The following is a 21,291-nucleotide window of genomic DNA, read 5'->3' as shown; positions in this document are numbered from 1 at the left end:
AGGCACAAGAAGTTGCACACCATTCCAAGAAAGATAGGGTCATCTCCCGGGTCCTGGACTGGGTGTGGAGGGGATGGCCCAGCAGCAGCCCCGGGCCAGAATTCGCCGGCTACACAACCCGCAAACATGAACTGTCAGCCCACAAGGGGTGCCTGTTATGGGGAAGCAGGGTCGTTGTTCCCCAGCCCCTCCGCAAAAGGGTCCTCACAGCCCTACACGAGACACACCCAGGGGTAGTAAGAATGAAGGCCCTTGCCAGGAGTTATGTGTGGTGGCCGGGGATCGACGGAGAGATAGAGGCCTGGGTCAAACACTGCCAGGCCTGCCAAGAATCCCGCCCAGATCCCCCAAGGGCCCCAGTCCAGTCCTGGGAGTCCGCCCGAGCACCATGGTCACGCCTGCATGTGGACTTCGCTGGCCCCTTTCAGGGGAAAACATTCTTCATAGTGGTGGACTCCTACACCAAATGGCTGGAAGTCGCACTGGTACCGTCCACTTCTACGTCCGCAGCCATCCGGGTACTACGCAGGCTGTTTGCAACCCACGGGCTCCCTGACACTCTCGTCTCAGACAACGGGACTGCATTTACGTCAGGAGAATTCCAAACCTTCACAACGCAGAACGCCATCCGCCACATCCGTTCGGCGCCATTCCACCCTGCCACCAATGGCCAAGCAGAACGCATGGTGCGGACCACCAAGGACACCCTTCGCCGTATGACACAAGGGGATTGGGAGTACCGCCTTGCCACATTCCTTCTAGCACAGCACAGCACCCCCAGCTCAACGACTGGCCGGAGCCCCGCTGAACTACTAATGGGTCGGCGCCTTGCAATCAGATTGGACCGCCTTCACCCCGATAGAGCTCAGGATGAGGCAGTGGTGGGGGAAGGCAAGAACCCCCGGACCTTCGAGGCTCAGGACCCAGTGTACGCAAAGAATTTTGGGGCAGGCCCAGCATGGGTACCCGCCACAGTCACCAGGGTCACTGGCCCCGTGTCGTATGAGGTGCTAACGGATGGGGGGCAATGCTGGCGCCGCCACTGCGACCAGATACGGCGACGATTCCCAGGAGAAAACCAGGAGGAGGAAAGGGCAGAGGAGTCCCAAGGGAACAGAGGGGCAGTGAGGCCCATAGAGCACGAGGGGCCAGCAGGAGAGGCAGAATCAGTAAATACAGAGAGGACCTGCGAGGCCGAAAGGACACCGGAACCAGAACCACGACTGAGTGAGCCGGTTGCGCCAGACCAAACAGCCCCATCACAGCCAGCATCCTTGGAACACGAGCCAGAACCTGAACCCCGGACCAGGGAACACCCCAGGCCGCAACGCACACGTAGGCCGCCAGCGTACCTTGAGGACTATGAATGCGACCTCCCGGGCAGGACTGGAACTTAGAGGGGAGGGGTGTTATGTACTGGGTTGAATAGGATCCAAACTGCAGCAGTCTGATTGGCCCTAGAACAATAGGATCCAAAAGGCAGCAGCCTGATTGGTCCTAGAACAATAGGATTCAGAATGCAGCAGTCTGATTGGTCCTAGAACAATGCAGCAGTATGATTGGTTGGCAGGAACTACCCAATCATGCTCCAGATAGAAGTGAATGCACAACCTGATTGGCTTACAGTAGAATTCCGGAATTAGCCAATCATGTTCAGCCCATTGTGTAAATAATGTATATAAAGCAGATACCTTGAGGGGACTTTCATTCATTCCTCCTCACCACTATGAGCTGAATAAAGAGCATGAAATCACTTTGCGACTCTGAGTATATTTCAATGGCCCACAAATGAGGCCAGGTGAGGCAACCACCTCAGATGGCAGGATCCAGTGGGGCAGCAGATCTTGATGCCAATCTTTCTCCACCCACTGCTTGTTCCTGATGGAGCGCTTCCCTCCCTCCCTCCCTCCTCCTTCCCTGGTGGGCAGGGGAGCACCTCAGGTGCCAAAATGTCTTGGGCAGGCCCTGCTTCTAGTACTCTCAATATTAAAAATACATATTTCTTGTTGAAGCAGCTCTTTTTACATCGTGACTCTGAATGTTTGGGGAACTGTGACCAAGAGCACTCAGCAAAAAAGTTATTTTGCTTACCCTTGCTGCTGTTTCTTTTCCAGGATGCATGCAGAATGAAGCATCCCTCCTTTGTGCCACCTGCACACTTCTGAGACATTTACTGATCCTGTGATGTGAATGGCATGGTATAAGTGCTGTGCAACACTCACATGGTTTCTCCCTTGGAGCACCATGTTCATGCACCATTCAGAAACCTACTTTTGCAGCTCAGCTTCCATTTTCCAGCTGAGAAAGAACTTATTGGCACTAGCAACACTAGTGCAATGAAGCATATATAGTTGCTGGAGAACCATCCTTATTAGGCTAATGGTGTTCTAATAATCCAGGATTGTTGGTTAATGTTACATGAATGGGAGCTGTTGTAAGGGACATATTTCAATATCTTTTGGAATACAGTATTCATCAGAATTTGATAGGTGCCGCCATCTAGCTGTGCACTGGGATAGAAAAACAGTTTGAAGTAATTTTGCAGCTTATCTAGCTGGAATCAGTTGAAATGGATTTGTCCCAGAAAGACCCCACACTGTGACCAACTGTCTTTTATTCTTTCCTTCCTTTTTTACTAGAAATTTCATCTACTTGGAAGCATTGTTGCAAATAAAAGTCCCAGGTCGTTCATCAAGGGTGATGGTTGGGAGTGGCGAATGCTGCCTGCACTCAGTTGCAATTTAGAGTATCAGCTGCGATGCAACTGGTGCTGTTTGACTGGAAGCAAGTCATTGTGGCTCTGCCATTTTCATTCCATGCTGCTTTGGTACCAGGCTGAGATGCCACGGTTGCTACAGCTTGTTTGATTCTCATGTGTATCCAATAAGCACTGGCTATGCTCTGCCTCCACAGTCAGAGGCAATAATACTTCTGAATACTAGTTGCTGGAAACCTCAGGGGAGAGAGAATGCTCTTCTGCTCAGGTCCTGATTGCGGGCTTCCTAGAGGCCTCTGGCTGGCCATTGTGGGAACAGGATGCTGGGCTAGAGGGGCCATTGGCCTGATCCAACAGGCTCTTCTAATGTTGACTTCAAGTGCCAATGAATTTTTTGTGGCACGGTGGTGAAAGTGTGCTTACATATGGGATAATTGTATTCCAAGTTTTGCTAGCGAGATGAATAGGCTCCAGCATGGTGCTTACTAAAGGATTATTTTTTATTGTGGTGAACCTGATATGTGGTGGTGCTAGCTAAGTACAGCACAGTTGTACACCCCCTCATGTTGACTGCTGCAATGTGGGCTTTCTGCGCTGCATGCCAGTGTCCATGGAGTCACGGTGATGATGGAAATAGACTGTGATAGCTCACAGAACTCTGACTCCTGTGTGATCTTAGCCAGGGATCTCTTGCGAAGACTCCCACAGTTCCACTGCAACAGCCAGCAATATGGGTATATGCTTTGTGTATTTTCTGTCAGTGCTTGCTTTCTTGGGGGGGTGGGGGAGAAGGTCTCGGTTGGACATGTGATGACACACTGTTGTTTCCTTGCACTGCAGAGCTGAAGGTGGACCAGCAAGGAAGATTCAAAAGAAATCCTATTATAATTTTTGCAAATGTAACCAAGTTCCTACTGTCTTTTATGTGTCATATTTCACTTTTGTTAAATAAGTTTTTTATGTTACTATATAGCTGATGGTAGGAAAATGTGCATTATGTATGGTGTGTGGACTTGATCTTTTTATTTTGTATTGCATTAATTATTGTCATATGCGCAGAAGAGTCTTTTGGCAATGTTATGAGAATTGATTTTATAATATTTGTAGAGCGACTCCAATAAATGCATTTTTCACTTCTCCTTTCTATATTCCTTTGCTCAAATTAATTTGACAATTGCCTAGGTGAGTGTTCCAGTGGCACTGTAAAGCAATCCAGGAGCCAGGTGACATTCCTCTATACACTTTCGTAGAAGTAAGTCTCATTGTACTCAGTGGGACTTACTTCTGAGTAGACATGCTTAGGATCGTGCTGTAAAAATGGCTATATTGTGCACAACGGTTGCAGAAAGATATGCTTGGTGCTGGGCAGCCAAGGAGTCCCTTAATTGCTGCAGGTTGGAGATGGGACATGAAGCTTTTCTCATGGTCTTCTTCTTCAGTAGCCACAAACCATTCACGTGGAAAACTTTTTTGAAGGAGACAAGCTTTCTCTCCTCGTACATAACCCATTGTTTTACCCACTTGCCCGTCACTAGAACAAAAATGCGGGAGAGAATCCCACACTTGCCTGGCTATGTCATGATGGCAGGCATAAGGGAACAGCTTTGCAGTCACAGCCTCAGTAAACCATTGCTAGAAATCTGATCTATTCACCGGTGAAAAAGAGGAATATGGGAATGCTTTTTAAAATGGCACATAGGAACCTGAATAGGAAGCTGCCTTATGTTGAGCAAGACAACTCCGGCCGGCTCAGTATTGTCTCTGCTGCCTGGCAATGGCTCTTCCAAGATTTAGGTTGGGGTCTCTCCCAGCCCTAGGATTGAAACTGGCAGCTTTTGCTTACAACACCCCTTCTGCACCACTGACTTGTGGCCTTCCCCTAAATGCAACATGATCCCTTGGTAATTATTGTTGCCTTGGTGCTGTTTCCTGGGCAGATCATTGAAGACTTTACAGATCAAAATAAATGTAGATCAACAAGGCTATTAATAGAGCAGCTGTCACAATTACTGTAGACATTAGAAATATGGTGGGTAGGTCCATTTGGCTCTGTGAGCCTCTGGAATTTAATCCCATGTAACTTGTAGAAGGGTGCAGTACATGCCTTTGGCTGCATATACTTAATTGGCAGCAAGTCCAAATGAAAGTAACGGGACATCTGAAAAGCCAGGCTTTGGGCTGGTGGTGCTTGGATGTTAGAGTTGAGAATTAGACATCTATGTTCAGACCACAGAATCAAAGCCTTAAAACTATAGAATAAGGATGTAAAAGTTTTATAGCAGTCCTCAGGATTTTCACCCTGAAAATACTCGGTCAGAGCCAGAGTATGTGATTTCAAGTGTTCAGCCAAATATGTGTAACATACTTTAAAGAAAAGCATGCATGGAGCTGAATGTATCTCTTTTTCCAGAATAGTGAGCCAAATTTCATAAAATTCACTTAAAGCTGCACTAATATGGAATATCCTCTACAAATCCTTTCTTGAGAAACTCTTTAACCCAACTAGGAAGGAAATGGGGGATCTGGTCCTGTAACATGTCTCAGACAAAACACTCAATTGACTCCCTTGGGGTTTTGATTAAGCACTTTAGAAATATTAGTCAACATTTGTCATTGAGCCTATTTCCTAGGAAAACTCCCTTTATTTTTGTTTTGTTTTTTAAAGAATACTGGAGTACTGGGAAAGCTCTACAATGCTACCCTGGTTAGTTTTAGTTTCCCTGTTGGTGTTTCATTTTCCAATGCACATATTGCCCCCCCCCCCCAAAAAAAGACAAAACTGTTGAAGATGTGTGTCTGTGTAAACAAAGAATAGGGATCTTGTGGGCATCCAGATGAGGATGAACTACAACTCCCATCACCTCTGACCAGTGGCCAAGCTGGCTGGGGCTTGTTGGTGTCCAGGAGCATCTGGAGGGCCGTAGGTTCCCCACCCAAGGTTTAAGCAATGGAAAAGTCAAACACACAGAGCATACATTCCATTCAACTTGAACATTGTGGCTCTCATGGCTGATCTCCCAGCCAACGCAAATTCTGCATTTTTGAAGAATCTCTGTTTCCTTACAATTTATTAAAAATTGCAGTGAATGAAATATTATGTCAGAGATAGTCATAGTTCTTTCTTCTGCTAGACTGTCTGATGAAGACATCTCATGTTAATAAGACTGGGCACACATTTATTCTACCAACAGTTATCAATCATTATTCCAGATGGCCAAAAAAAGCCTTATGAAATTGAAGACTCAATTGAACTTGAGTGAAGTTTTCAGGAGAATGGAGAGTAACACTTACATTTCAAGAGGTTGACAGTTTTAATACAATCTGATACTTTGTTTTAAAGAGAGTCCCTAATGGTTAGACGCCAATTCAAAAGGTAACACCTGTATAGGATTTCTAATCACATTTCTCATACTCTTGGGTTTCAGTTTCCTAATTAAATCAGTGATAAAACCAAAGGGGCCCTACCCCTATAACCAGATAGATCCATTCACTCTGAGAGGGGAGCGGTTATTGTTGGCATAAGCCTGAAAGCAGAATTTATAATAGGTTTCAGATGACTCTGATCCCAGTTCACATGAAAGAGTTTGTAACAGGCAAAATACATTTGGAGCAACGGTGGCCGAAAGATGGAGTGCATAGATACCCTTGCACTTTATGTGAAATACTATAGCCATTATTCATTGAATATAAATGTACCTGTTGTCTCCTGCTTTCTGTTGCCAAATTTTACTTGAGTGTGCGCACACTTTGTGTTGTTTTTTGTGCAAATCTTTCTGCTTTAGAAACTTAGTGACACACAGATGTCAAACAGCTTTTATTATTCCTAAGCTGCATTAGAAAAAGCAATGCAAAACAGCATCATTGTGCCTGACATATGTTAACATGTTTATTTTTTTTATAGGGACTTAAGAGAAAACTACTGCCGCAATCCAGATGGAGCTGAGGCACCGTGGTGTTTTACTACCGACCCAAAAACTCGCACTGGCTTTTGCTTTCAAATACCAAAATGTGATGCACCAAGTGAGCAAGGTAACTTCTACTAGGAAGATAAGAATATTCTAAAGTACTGTGGAAGAAACCATACTATTGCCCTCAGAGTAATCCTTGTTCTGGATGCTGCTGGGAATATCATGAGAATTTTTTTTTGTTAAGTCATTACTGCATAATAGTCATAGTAGTAGATTCAACATTCTCTGGACAAATTAAATATTTTTTAAGAGAGGCCACCACAAACTAAGAGTGAAAATTTCTGTCTCTGTACCTGGATATTTGGTTTGCAAATGTCTCTAATGCAATCTGGTGCTGTGCTGAAAATCTCCCCCTATTGAGGAGAAAAGGCAGGTAGAACACCAGGTGTGGGCAAGGAGCGGACCCGAGGGACGCCTTCCCCATCTGTCGGCTCTGCCCTTGGCCCAACATCCACATCCAGGCCTGCATCCCCATTCACCAAAACTCCTGATAGGCGGCACAGGCTTACGCCCACACCACCAATCAGGAAGGGGGTCTGATGCCAGGATTCCCTCGTTGGGGCCCCAGTGAAGCATCTGCCGTCCCGCAACACCGGCTACCAAAAAGGGGGGAGCGGACTTCCATGATCTTCTCAACCATTCTGCATCAATTAATGAGAAAGAAATTACATTTGAGAATAACGAAAGAGGCAGGAAATTTCAGTGAAATGATCATGGAGGGTTTGTACTTGGGATGGTGGGTTTGTGTTGTACTTACCTTACTTTTGAGGTTTGTGAGTGTCCTTTTTCCATTCTACAAGCAATCTCTCCAGTGAACTGCATTCTGCAGTTTTCTCAGGTGGCTTCAAGGTCAGTCTGAAAGGCCCAGCCTACTAAATCAGCACCTCACACTTTTCTTTTTAAAATTCCACATCCTGTGATTCTGCTTCACAACTATAATGTAGCAGAATGGTGCAAGACTATTTGAAGTGACAATGTCAAAAGTGTTGCAGATGTGAAACTTATTCACAGCATATGCAAAGTTGTGAAACGTTTTCCGAATTAAAATAAACCAAAATGTACGTTTCAAAGATGGGAATATTTTTACTTGAGATCAGCTGTGAGCTTGTCTTTTACCCTGTATGGGGATGAGTAACTACAGCATTTATCTATCCTTGCCAGAATCCAGGACCTTTTCCTTGACTAGCTTAAAGTTCCAGTTTGTAACCTCCTGAAAACATCTGGATTTAAACTGCAGAACTAAAGATACATTGGCAGCTTTTACATATGTTAATGCATTGGGCGACCTTGTCAAGTTCACAGTCAACAAATTACCATTTGAACTGAAAAATTCCCAGTACATCTGCAATAGATATTGAAAGCAAGTTACTTATTTACTTTTGAGTTACTTATTTATATCTTTAAACATAATTATTTAAAAGATTCAAAGAGCTCTTGTCTTCATGTACATTAGCTTTCTCTTATGACTGTGTTTACTGGCCCTGCTTTTGTATGTAATACCTTCTAAACAGCATGCTGAAAAAACTGGATTATATTTAATTAACAGGATATTTAGAAAAACCAGTAACACTGGTATTTGAGTAGCTTCTTTTAAATTATTGTTCTTTATGTAGATTGCTATCGAGGGAATGGGACGAATTATATGGGAAATATGGCCCAGACCCGCTTTGGCTTAACTTGCTCTATGTGGGATAAAAACATTCAAGACTTACAAAGGTATGTACAAAATTAAAAGGAAAAAAATATTTTCCATCTCAGTCAGTAGAGAAAGTTGCAACATATTGTTCAAGTGGCTTCCATGTTTTTTACTAAACATTTTTTTACAGTGCCTTCAACTTAATTCTTTTCTTTCTTTTCAAAATGGTATGCCTATAGATGCACTTATACCCCTGTTTGAAGAGTAGAACTGGGATGAACACATCTCATTTTATATAGACTCCCTCGCACTCTTTTGCTTCCACTATTCAAGGGGTTTTTCTTATCGTTTCAGAAGAAAAGTGACTACTTAATCTAGTGAAGTCTATCACAAGCCCAAATTATTTTCAGGGGCTTTTATATGATCTACTGATGTGGTGGTATTGCACTGTGAGAAATCTTCTTCTGGTGCTTTTGCAAGAGTTCACAGACCAGTGTTAATTCATTTTGGGTCCAATATATTTTTTTCAAAAGGCAATTGCAATAAAATTAGCAAGTTCAGTGCACAGCTTGCAATTTCATAATAAATTGTGGTGTTGGGAAAGATAAGACATTTTCAGGAGAATCTTCAACTGTTGTTTTGAAGGTCCGGGGGGGGGGGGAGATTAGACTTGATTTTCCCATTATTTTACTTGGATTTCAGGGTTTCCTGCAAGCTGTATGTTCTATCATTCCCTCACATGAACAGGAAACAGAGAGCTATGTTTTAGTACTCAACAGTTTCCCACAATGCTCTGCTCTTTCTCATGAAGCTTTCTGCTTATCAAATGAGCCTTTCTGGTTAATTTCCCCCACCATGCTTTAGGGGAAATTTCCTATACTATTTCTAAACCCCATAAGCCTGAAATGTGAATGCCGTCAGAGCACAAATTGCTTGGCAAAAATGTCCATTAATAATCAGAAAATTGACTTGTGTTCATACAAGCTTATTAAAGTACATTGCTGGCATATATTTTCTTTATAGGCATCTACCAATATACAAAGAGCCAGATATTAGCAAGTTGAAGAAAAATTATTGTCGTAATCCAGATGATGATGTTCATGGTCCTTGGTGCTATACAAGTGATCCTCAGATCCCCTGGGACTACTGCCCTATATCTAGATGTAAGTGCTCAGTATAAATGATAGGCCGATGTTGCTACAGAATTGCTGGAAGTGGGAAAAAGTCAGGAGGGAGCATATATAGTTCTGTACTCTAGCTGATAAATGTGATAATTAAAAAAAAGGCTTCAGACGCTGATATTGGTGAGAATGGGGTGGGAAAAGTTGACCAACATGGCGCTAGTACTAATTTATCTAGATAAGCTTCAAAATTGGCAAAATGGAATGAAAGCAAGCCCTTGTTTGGCTAAAATTGTGTGCTTAAACTGAAGCCAACAGATAATTTTCCGAGAATATTGTCATGCGACATTCTACAAATTATGGAAGCCACCATTTCCCCCTTCAGCATGCCTTAGATATAGCATCATTCTGGTGTGTGTGGGGGGTGGGGTGGGGGGGAATGGTAACTAGATTGAGGTTCTTTCTCCAAATCAACCCTGAAAAGCCACTAAAATTAACTGCCTATAAACATGGTGAAAAAGTGGGAAGGGATATTTTGGCTAACTCCTAGTATAGATCTTCTGTTTGAAAGCCTATTGCATCCCCTAAAGAGGGATGCTGTTTCAAATTATAAATCAAATAAATGTTTAGGGTTCTTATTCGTCTTGGGAAACATTCTTCTTGGGAAAATATTCATAGTGGGCGACATAATTCAACCTGTGCCACAAGTGAAGCAGAAAAATGTATATTCTTCAACATACTTGCCATGTTTACAGTTTTCATACATACATTGTAGTTGTAAATAAGTTTATTTAACAAGAATAATCATGGTTTGATTATACTGCATTGTCTGTGTAGGTGAAGATGATGCCGTTCCTACAATGGGAAGTTTAGACCGTAAGTGGCGCTTATATAAATCCAATAAATAAATTCTGTTATGGTATATTAGCCATCCTTTCTCACACTTCCAGGGTGTATCTTAGGCCCACTTCATACATTGGTCATACTCATAACACTAAATAGCCCAACTTAATCTGTTCTGGGAATCCGTTTGATTCCCAAAATGGTTCGAAAACCAAGGCACAGCTTCCAATTGGCTGCAGGAGCTTCCTGCACTCAATCGGAAGCTGTGTCTGATGTTTGGCTTCCGAAAAACGTTCACAAACTGGAACACTCACTTCTGGGTTTGCGGCATTCGGGAGCCAAGCCGTTTGAGTACCAAGGTACCACTGCTCTCCTTCCAAGCATGTCGAAAGAGAGGCGCTGCATGAACTTGTTGCCTTTCTTGAGCTCTACAGCTTGCCCATTTAAGCACTAAACCATGGTTAATATTACTGTCAAAGTCTATTAAAGTTCCTGAATATATGCTGCAAGTGGTCCTTGGGTCCTGGTTTGTCATCCTGTTCTTATTCACAGCAAGAGCCACATCACAATATCCCCCTGCTATTTGTGATGGTAAAGAACACTAACAATTTTAGGGTGGCTTATAGACTATCTAGAGAAAAGTTGCTTGTCAGTTGTTTTGTTTTAATTGGAAAGTGTAGTTGTATAAGCTGTTCAAAGTCTTAGGTCTAAAGTGGAATATAATGTAACCTAAGAACATTCTTTCAGCTGCTGTTATCCCTTGTGCCTCAACAAAACACCTGAGAGTTGTTAATGGAATCCCAACTCAACCTGACAAAGGATGGATGGTTAGTTTGAAGGACAGGTAAGAGTGTGTGCGCTGCCCTTCACTGTGTGGGATCCAACCCTCCCTTCCTCCCACCCATATTCACCCCCATGCCCTCCTCTCCCCAAGGCTGTCCACGTAGTGGAGTGACCTGTTGAACACACATAAACTGTCCCTGTCAACTGAAACCCTGAACGAATGTTAATGCAATTACCGTCATGTGGTTCTGAACATTCGGACAGACCTATCGTCTCTGATTCTCCGTTTTAGGGGAGAAATGCTGAATTTCTAACTGCACATTAAGTAACAAGTTCCCTACATTGCTTCCACAAGACAGCACAAGTCTCACACTTATATATTCCATTGGTTCTGAGAGCAGGGTCTCATACTCAGGTGGGCCATATCCCAGTTCTTGCTCACTCAGTCCTTTGGCCTTTTGGGTTAACGAAATGATCTCCATTACCCTGACTAACAGCATACTCCTTAGCAGGTCCACACAGAAGTACGTCTTACTGAATTTGGTGGGGCTTCCTTCTTAGATAAGTGGGGCTAGGATTGCAGCCCATGGTGGTTTTGTGTTAGCAGAATCATTTATGTTGGTATCAGGTGATGCATCCCATTTTCACCCAAAGGAAAGGAGAACAATTGCAATATGCTATATGGTATTTTATTCAGAAACAAGCCCAATGCATTTCAGCCTTCTATATTTTAGACCTTCATGGGGGTCAGAATGCAAAGTGGAAACAAGCTGCAGAGCTCTCTGATAACAGAAGCATTTCTTTTTCTTGTTGTTGATTGATTCCCTTTGTGGGTCTATTTTGGATGCTGAGTGTTTATTGATATTTATCCCATTTTTACTCTCTCATACTCTTCCAAATGGCTCACCAACCTTTAGAAGAAGCTTCTTAGAGGCATTGGGTGGGTGGTGCAAATTGGGTAGAAGAGATAAGCAAAAAAGAGGTGCCCTGCCTTGCACAAAGGGAGGTGCATCTATGCATTTAAAGCCACTACTGGATAGAGCCCCAAGAGCAGAAGACTCTTGGGCCTCAAGCTTATCTTTCTTTTTAAAGCAATGCACAGAAGCTAAAACAAAGCTATACTTGTTGGGGGAAGAGGAATCTTGTTTTCATGCTATGGTACAATGGCAAAAGAGTACGATTGCTTTTGATACATTGACCTGGGTGTGGAGGGGGAACAATTTTCTGGAAGTCAGCTGGGGAGAAGGGCCCCTCTGCTCCTGGTCTGCTTCCACAGGCATCTGGCTGGCCACTGTGAGGACAGGACGCTGGATTAGATGGGCCAGGGGCCGGATCCAGCAGGCTCTTCTTATGTTAGTTATTATAAGAACAATATTGGTCTGAATTGTATGCAGCTGCTTATGACTACAAGTAACTATTTCAACCTTTTCCTCCAGCAGAGGCAGGCATTTCTGCGGAGGTTCATTAATAAAGGAAGACTGGGTCCTGACAGCAAAACAATGTTTTCCTTCTCGGTAAAGTAACTTTTTATTACTACACAGTTAGTGTAGAAAAAATAATTTTATTCTTTAAGAGCTTGTGGTAAGAATCTCTCTGTTGCAACCTAGCCCGCTTTGTATAACTATAGCCTTTATAAAGTTGCATTCTGCAACAATTTGGAGGTCTCCTTCTTTGGAGGTCTTTAAGCAGAGGCTTGACAACCATATGTCAGGAGTGCTCTGATGGTGTTTCCTGCTTGGCAGGGGGTTGGACTCAATGGCCCTTGTGGTCTCTTACAACTCTATGATTCTATGATTCTAATTATCCTTTTCATTTAATTAATATTACCACACAATTGATTTACTTAGGTGGTGAGGCGGAGAATACCCAAAACTTCTATTCTGTTTAGTCAAGAATCCAGATGCAACTTGGAGCTTTCCAAGAATTTGACCTTGTAGCCATAAACTACTTTGGCAATTGCTCTTTGAAATGTGTTGTACTTACGTTAAGCTGTAATCGAAACCAGGAAATGTAGATTAGGGTATGTGAAAATAAGAAATAAACAAGCCCCATCCTCCACAAAAAGAATTAGTTTACAGTTTTCTGCTGGTTCTTATTATCCCAAATCTATTCCCTACCAAATTGCATCAGTCACAGTTTCAGTGGTCTACTGCATTTGAATATGTATTTAGAATTTATACATTCAGAATACCACGTTAGACATTTTTTGTCACATTGTTAACAGATCTTAAGTAAAGCAGCAGAATTTTATAATGTAAAAATAATAATCATGTATTAATGTGATTAGTGTTGATGGACCGACAAACAAATGGTTCATAGAATCCCAACCCCCTGCAATGCAGAAATCTCAGCTAAAGATTCAGATGAACTCTTTCAAAAATCGCTTGCAGTTGTAAGCTTCATTGGTTCTAAATATTTGCCATTTCCTTTGTGTAATAATACAAATTCCATTTCAACCAACAGAAATGAGAAGTGTTTTTATTTGAAATGGGCAATGTTCAGCCTAGGTTGGTTTATCAGAGTGAATGAAGCTCTTCCCCACAGTGGCGTCACAAGGGGGGCGGTGTGCCCCAGGTGCCATGTCGGGGTGTGTGACAAGAAGGCACCCCGTGGGTGCTCACCCCGCCGCCCCTGGGCGTGGCTGTGCAAGCAACCATAGTGCCGCCGCATGTGGAAGATCCTCCGTTCGTGGCTTCAGCCACGAGCAGAGGATCCCGCCACCGTCTGTACAGCATTCGAGTGGCATCGGCAGCAAACCACTACATACAATGCATGCACGGTGTTGCACGCATGCGCTGGACGTAGAGCCGCCACACATGTGCTGTACATAGCGGTTTGCCGCCGGTGCTGCCCGAGCGCTGTACAGGCGATGGTGGGATCCCTCCGTCACCGCTACAGCCACAAGAGAAGTATTCCTCCACTGCAGATGCAGCCGTGAGGAGAGGATCCCACCATCATCTGTACGGTGCTCGGGTGTTGGCGGTGGGAAACCGCTATGTACAATGCATGCGTGATGTCGCATGCATGCACTGTATGTAGCGACGCCACACTTGCTCCCTACATAGCGACGGCACGTGTGCGCAGCCAGTGGTTTGCCGTGCCCCGGGTGTCGGTTAGCCTTCGTTCTCCCCTGCTTCCCCACCAACCTCAATCTGTCCTTAGCCAACCCCCACCTGCCTACCTTCTTACTTGCAACCTGCTCAGAGAGTGGCATTGCCTGTCAACTTCTTCTCCAGAAAGAGAGGAGGTACCTAGAACCTGCATCTTCCCTGTAATTATACAGAGGATCTGGGAAACTTTGGGTCAGGCAGCTGAGACGGCAGCTGACACACTTGCATTTTGACATCAAAACAGATTGGCCAATGGTGTGAAAACACACACACACACACAAAAAAATAACAACCCCGATAGCAAGTAGGAAGGACTAAGGACTAGAAGACTAAATTAAGTAGGGATGCAGGAAGTATTGGACCACAATCGAAGAGGCTCAACAGCACACCGTGGTCTTTCAAACTGACGAAGTGTTTTCATATTGTATTTATATTTAGCCCTGGGCATGCATGTCAGTGGTCTGATTTGCACAACACTTTAAACCATAGTGATAATAATAGTAATAAAAAGTTATTATTTATACCCCACCCATCTGGCTGGGTTTCCCCAGCCACTCTAGTGAAGCTTGGCTATAGTTTAAAGATGCACACGCAGCATTCTGGTGCATGGGATGAAAATCATGACTGCTGCTACCCTCCTCCGCCATTCCTACTGCTGCCACACTGCTTGGGAAATAAACCATTGTTTGGCTTGTGGTATTTAACTTCTAGAACAAAGCAAAAGCTGTAACCAAGGTTTTGTTTTTGGCTTACTGTCCGTGGCTTGTTTGGAGGAAACAAACCATGAGCTTGGATTCAGATACGGTGCTGAACCATACTGTAACTTGGCTCCTGGCAGTGTAGCAGGGGCACGGGAAGAGTGAAGCAGCCATGATTTTTGCTCCATGCATCACCACGCTGCATGTTCACCTTTGAACCACAATTAAAGGTTTGAATTCTGCCCATGGTAAACTGATCCAGAGAGCGTATAGCCACTCCAAGTGTTGATTGATTTGGACAGAGAACCACATACAAAGTGCCATTGAATTTTCCTTCCTTAGGTATAATCTCAAAGACTATCAAGCATGGCTTGGAATTCATAATGTTGAAAGAGCACACGAAGAAAAGCATAAGCAAGTTCTGAATATCTCCCAGCTGGTATATGGTCCCAAAGGATCAGAACTGGTATTGCTGAAACTTTCCAGGTCAGTTGTAATCATGTTTCGTTCTTTGCAGGTTTGTGTTGACAGTTGTGCACTTCTTAGATGGCAAGAGACTTTGCTACTGTATATAATACAATTCCCAAGTAAAGTGACCAGAGAACTTGCTTGCAATGACTACCTGTGGATTTTCCCAATTATTGTTAAAGAGTGTTTCGAATATGATATTTGTTCTGAAAGATTCAGTCAGCTACTGTCATCATCAACACTTGATCTTAACTCTCTGCTAACTGGGTCCTACTGAAATGTGCATTCATTTTAACATCTGTCTCATTGATTCACTGTTGAGGTGATTACACAATAATTGCACATTGCACATCATAACATGTGCTCCTCCATGCACTTGTGAAAATGTCCTCAAAACAATAATTCCAGAAGGCAGTTCTACTAGACAGATCTCCAAAAGATATCCCTGGACAATAAGCAGGTAGAAAAATGTGTCATTTTCCTGAAAAGAATCCCAGTTCATGAGTTCTACTCAAGTTATGCCAGCTGACGGACAGTAGCAGGGATGGGGAACCTCCCCTCCCCCTCCACCACAATGGCCGCATTTCCTCATGGGCATCCTACCTGGTGGTGCTGTCAGGAGCTGGAGTCAGGATGAGGTCAGCAATAAAAAACACAGGTGTCTAAGGCCCCTTCCCAGATTCCTTCCCCAGCAACCTAAGGCTCTGTCATCTTGTCTCTTTGCTCCAATCAACGGTGGCAACTTGAATAAAATATTGGGGGGGGGGGAGGTAAGCCCCACCCCATGTAATCAATCACATGACATGGCACACACACACAAATACCATTTGAATGGCAATGCCCATGAACATCGGGGGCCCTGTCCCCTCAAATATTTTATTGGTGGGAAGTCTGAAGACCCCTCAGTCCCTAGGAGTTGGCTCCTATGGCTTCAATGCAAATACGGATGTCATGCTATCCCCTCTAACATTTCTCTGATGAAAATAGGAATGTCCTAAGGAAAAGCGGAACATTCCAGGATCAAATCAGAAACCAGGGTGGCTTCTGTAAATCTGGAACTGTCCCTGGAAAATAGGAACACTTGGAGGGTCTGCATGTAAAGAAATTTGCCGTAGAACTTTCAGTCTGTGGGCTTCAAAAAACAAATTCTAGAATATATCTTAAGTCCTTTTGCTGAACTTTAAACTTTTTGAAAAGTTGCAAGTACATGTCTGTTCACTTGATCTGGCTGTTGAAATTGTTGTGAGCATGAACTCTGTTTTAAAAGGGCTGGTAAGAATAAGTATACATCTGTCTTTATATCATCTCTTCCCAGGCCAGCAGTAAGCAGTGATGCTGTGGCTATCATCAGGTTGCCCATTTCTGGATGTACCATTCCGGAAGGCACTACTTGCACTGTTTATGGATGGGGACATACAGGAAGTAAGAGCTTTTATTCTGAAGTAGAACATGCACTGGGATGCTGATAACCATCTGGGTTCCCAGTCTGTGTGGGTTCATGTATTATAGGAGGGTCCTACTCAGTGCTTTTTTTCTGGGGGTACACATACCCTGAAACATTTTGTGAATCTAAGTTTGGCCCCATTGCGGAGCAGTATTTCAATATGAGTAGGAAAATGAGAGTACCCCTAAACATTTTTTAGGGGGGGGGGAGCACTGGCCCTGCTTTTTAAAAATTAACACTGATTTGGACAGAGTCACTGCTGCTTAAAGTGGAATGATGAGGCCAATTTGAAGGTTCCCACGGGGTGTGGGTGTGTGGAGAATAGAAGGGGTTTTGAGGGAAGCAAAAGGAGTTTTCCAGAAGGCTACCAAAATTCCCCTGGGGATTCCAGTCACCCCTAATATATATATGATTATGCAAAGCAGCAGCAACAACACAGAGATGACCAAATGGTTGTCTTCTTTATCGCACTTTAAAAAGTTGGCCCATATTTTTCCTCCCAAACTGTTGTCTGGCCTCTGTGTAAGAATAGCCTGCTAGACCAGGCCAGTGGCTCATCTAGAGTTCCTCCACCAGACCTGGACTTCCAGCAAGACATTCAGTGCTGGAGAGAGGGAGACGTCTTCCATGCCACATGCACAGCACGCCTTCCGCTGCACCACCTGCCTCATAAACTCACACCTGAAATTTTTGATTAACTAACCTGCCAGTAGGGGGAAAGTATGGCAGGTTGTGATTTAGTTGTGTGTGTGGTATGGAAAAATCTGTTTTGCTGCACTCCTGGCATTTATCAGGTGTCATCAGGAAGCAGATCAGTTAACCTGATTTTATTTTCTGCTTAGCTTTTAATTTCCGCATATACTTGAGTATAAGCCAATTTTTTCAGCACATTTTTTATGCTGAAAAAGCCCCCCTTGGCTGATACTTGAGTGAGGGTCCTTTTGGGCTGCTCCTTCCTCCTCCCTCCTCCTCCGCCTTTGCCGCTGTCGGCGGTGGCGGTGGAGAAACAAGCAGCCGAAAAGCAGCCCTTTTGGGCTGCTTGTTCTTCCTCCACCGCTGCCGCCCCCACCAGGTTTGTGGTGTGACGAACTGCCCTATACTTGAGTCAATAAGTTTTCCCAGTTTTTTTGTGCTAAAATTAGGTGCCTTGGCTTATATTCGGGTCGGCTTATACTTGAGTATATACGGTAAGCATATTGTTCTGGCACCTAGTCAAATGACTTCAGTGGAATTGCTTTTGAGGAGATGGTTTTAGAATTACAACTTTATATAGACTTAGTCTGATTTATGCCTCATGGTAACATCTCTCTCAAAATGTACATTAATTATTTTTAATTTTTTAGCAAAGTCAAACTGTGTTATGTTTCTTTATTTGAACCAATAAAGCATCCATATTTGGGAACTTGTTTTTTGTTAGAAAAACATGATCTTTACTGTTGAAGAGAAAGCAAACAACAGCATATTCTCATTTCTGCTTTTGGGTTTCAGATGCACCCTTTGATGGGAGACTTCGAGAAGCAAATATGATCATCATGGGAAATGAGCGCTGCAGTCAAGATTTTGGAACAAATATAGTCGTGAAAGAGTCAGAAATGTGTGCTAAGGCTGAGAGCATTGGCAGTGGAACTTGTGAGGTACAATTCTGTTGGCTTATTTACTTATATCCTATCCTCCTTCATGGATTTCCAGGAATCTCTTTCTACCCATTTTATCTTCAAAACCATACTCTGATATTGGTCAGGTTGAGAGATGATAACTAGCTGGATGTTACCTACTGGGCTTCACAGCTGAGAAGGCATGTGGACCTTGATGTCTCTAGTCCTAATCACACTCTCGAACCTCTACACAACATTGGCTCAATGTAAAAAATGTTAGAAATCTGTAGAATAGCATCTTACATCTTCTTCCCTAGAGTTGTAATATTAAAAAACTGAAATTGGAGGCAAGCAATTGCTGAAGTTCTTCTTACTAGAGTACTTGGGTCCACACCCAATCAGAGCCTGTTTTGATGCTGAACCCTAATAAGAATCGCTTAGCCTATATTTTGATAGAATTAGTTACATAGGTACATAATGTTCTAGCACCAATGAAATTAGTGAAAGCTTTGCCTTTGATTTCAGTGGAGCAAGTTTAAATTGCAATGAGGCATTTTTCTTATAACCTGCTGCATGGATTAGGGTGGTCGGTCACCTGACAACACACATCAGGAGTGTTGGCATATATGAGATAGTTTTTACTTTTTGCTCTGTAACAATATAGGTATCTTTCTATTTATTTCGTTCTTTTTTCTTTCCTTTCTTTGTAGCGGGATTATGGCGGTCCATTGGTCTGCGAGCAAAACAGAAGTAAAATAGTAATGGGAGTGATCATTCCTGGGCGTGGATGTGCAAATCTCAGGCGACCTGGGATTTTTGTCAGGGTGGCCTACTACACCCGATGGATACATAAAATCTTAATGACGTTCAAATCATAGCTGAATATTCCAGCCAAGAAAGCAAATTCCAGTTGTTGGAACATTTTGGGAAGGAATGAATCAAAGTGTAATTGAAAGTTCTTTGATTCTTTAAACAAACAGCAACCATCAAGTACGGCTTGATAGTCAAGTTTTGCTGATATTTATGGATATTTCTGTCATGTTGAGTCTGTCGGTGTGTTATATGAACTGTAGTTTAAGCAAGTATGGTGACCTATTTCCTGATAATACTTGAATGGGAAAGCAGAATTTCAAAATGTGAGTGCTGGATGAAGATGGGTTCTGTGGAATTAGAATTCCCAATTTCTTATATGCTGCTGGTTACGTCAGCTGGTTGGTGAGACATGAACATAATTTGAAATTTACAATATTTTTCCATACTTATGTAAGCCTCTTAATACTTCTTTAGGACAATGATAAATGCATGCATCAGCCAGAATTGATTCTTTCTCCTACTAAAAGCAAAATGGAATTATATTTCAATCCCCTTTGTAAACAGTTGCTTGGATTTATAACCCAGTATAGTTCCACAAGCTACAATATCTGATTTTGGAGGGAATCACTTGCACAAACTGTTTATGGGATTTCACTGTATGTTCTCGGTTTTACACTCTTAAAAAAGAAAAGAAAAACCTTAAATTAATAGGGATGCCTAGAAGATGTTTGATAACAATTTATAAGCCATAATTACTATTGTATTTTTGAACTAGTTAGGTTTTCTATGCATATTTGCAATAATCTAGAGGAGTCAATGAATGGGTTCCAACAAGCAAAAAGCAGTGTGTTTTCTCTCAGTGGGTAGGCAGGGATCCAAAGATGTGTGCAACTAATTGTTTGTGCCTAGTGGAGTTCTTGATGTGCTCCTTGATATTACTCATCTACCATACTATGTGGAAAGTCACTTTGGATCCTAGAGATCTTTCAAAAAGCAATTTGTGCTCTGGTGTGCTGAGGTGGGGAGTTTTGTATTCAAAGGAAAGAGGGAGACACAAATCCTAGTAGGTCGGCCCAGTACAAAGCTCCTAATACACCAGCCATGTTATTTTGGGGGCACACCTTGCTCCCAGTGGTCTTACTCTGCAGCATAATGGCTTATTGAGATGAAACTACATGTTTCGCCTCTGCCTCATGACTTTAAAGGTTAGACACTGCTTCTCCATTGCAGTGTATGGCTCTGTTATTAGCAGCAGGTTGTGTAACCTTCCCAACAATATCTCTCAAAGGTTCCTCTCCCACAACCATAATAGACAGAAGTCCGGATGAGCCCTAATTGCCCATTGAAAAATGTCTCCTGCCTCAGGGATACTGGCTGTCCAAGTGAGACTGAGGAGGTGATCGACTCCTCATTCCCTTTACTGTTCTTTGTCACCTAGCTAGCATATCAGTAACTGATATTGTCAAGCAAATGAGTGACCCACCACATCCCAAAAACCCAGTTCATATTGTTCAAGGCATAGCTTGCAGGTTGTGGTTGTGATTCCACTACCAGTCCAACCCCACACTTGGCACATAAAAAATAACTAAGAATGCAGTTTGTCCCTTTGTGTGGATTGATAATGAAAAATATTAAGCATTAACAGGATGGTAAGAAAAGTAACCACTTATTATAATGCTATAATCTATAATATACTGATGTTATTACAAAAATAAGTGCACCAGACTCGCATTTTAACACTCACACAATACAAGTAATACCCATTTTTCTTATATAAATAAATATCATAGGTTCACAGTGAGGTGTAAGACAATGACATCACATTCTGTGTGTGCACAGAAAGCGACGGGTTAAAGGCTAACCTAATCACCTCAACAGTGAATCAATGAGACAGAAGTTAAAATGAATGCACATTTCAGTAGGATCCAATTAGCAGACAGTTAAGATCAAGTGTTGGTGATGACAGTAGCTGACTAAATCTTTCAGACCAAATATCATATTTGAAAAACTCTTTAAAAATAATTGGGAAAATCCACAGATAGTCATTGCAAGCAAGACTGCTTCATAAAGAGAGCAGACAAGCAGACTATGGGCAA

General features: G+C 42.9%; 1 protein-coding gene across 4 annotated transcripts in view; it reads left to right on the top strand.

The window, feature by feature from the left end:
- Positions 1–19,372, top strand: part of HGF (hepatocyte growth factor) — a 56,402-nt gene extending 37,030 nt beyond the window's left edge. For 3 of the 4 annotated variants that reach the window (XM_079993660.1, XM_079993658.1, XM_079993661.1), the window contains exons 9-18: positions 6,618–6,745; positions 8,298–8,400; positions 9,344–9,483; positions 10,279–10,317; positions 11,032–11,128; positions 12,504–12,581; positions 15,218–15,361; positions 16,659–16,765; positions 18,276–18,421; positions 19,093–19,372. In XM_079993660.1, the coding sequence (XP_079849786.1) occupies positions 6,618–6,745; positions 8,298–8,400; positions 9,344–9,483; positions 10,279–10,317; positions 11,032–11,128; positions 12,504–12,581; positions 15,218–15,361; positions 16,659–16,765; positions 18,276–18,421; positions 19,093–19,260 (1,150 nt within the window). In that variant the 3' untranslated portion in view covers positions 19,261–19,372. The remainder of the gene's footprint in view (positions 1–6,617; positions 6,746–8,297; positions 8,401–9,343; positions 9,484–10,278; positions 10,318–11,031; positions 11,129–12,503; positions 12,582–15,217; positions 15,362–16,658; positions 16,766–18,275; positions 18,422–19,092) is intronic. The other variant, XM_079993659.1, reaches the window with a different exon arrangement.
- The last annotated feature ends 1,919 nt before the right edge of the window (positions 19,373–21,291 follow it).

This window comes from Podarcis cretensis (genome assembly GCF_951804945.1).
Source record: "Podarcis cretensis genome assembly, chromosome: 10".
NCBI lineage: Eukaryota > Metazoa > Chordata > Lepidosauria > Squamata > Lacertidae > Podarcis > Podarcis cretensis.
This window is presented reverse-complemented; position numbering and strand designations above follow the sequence as displayed.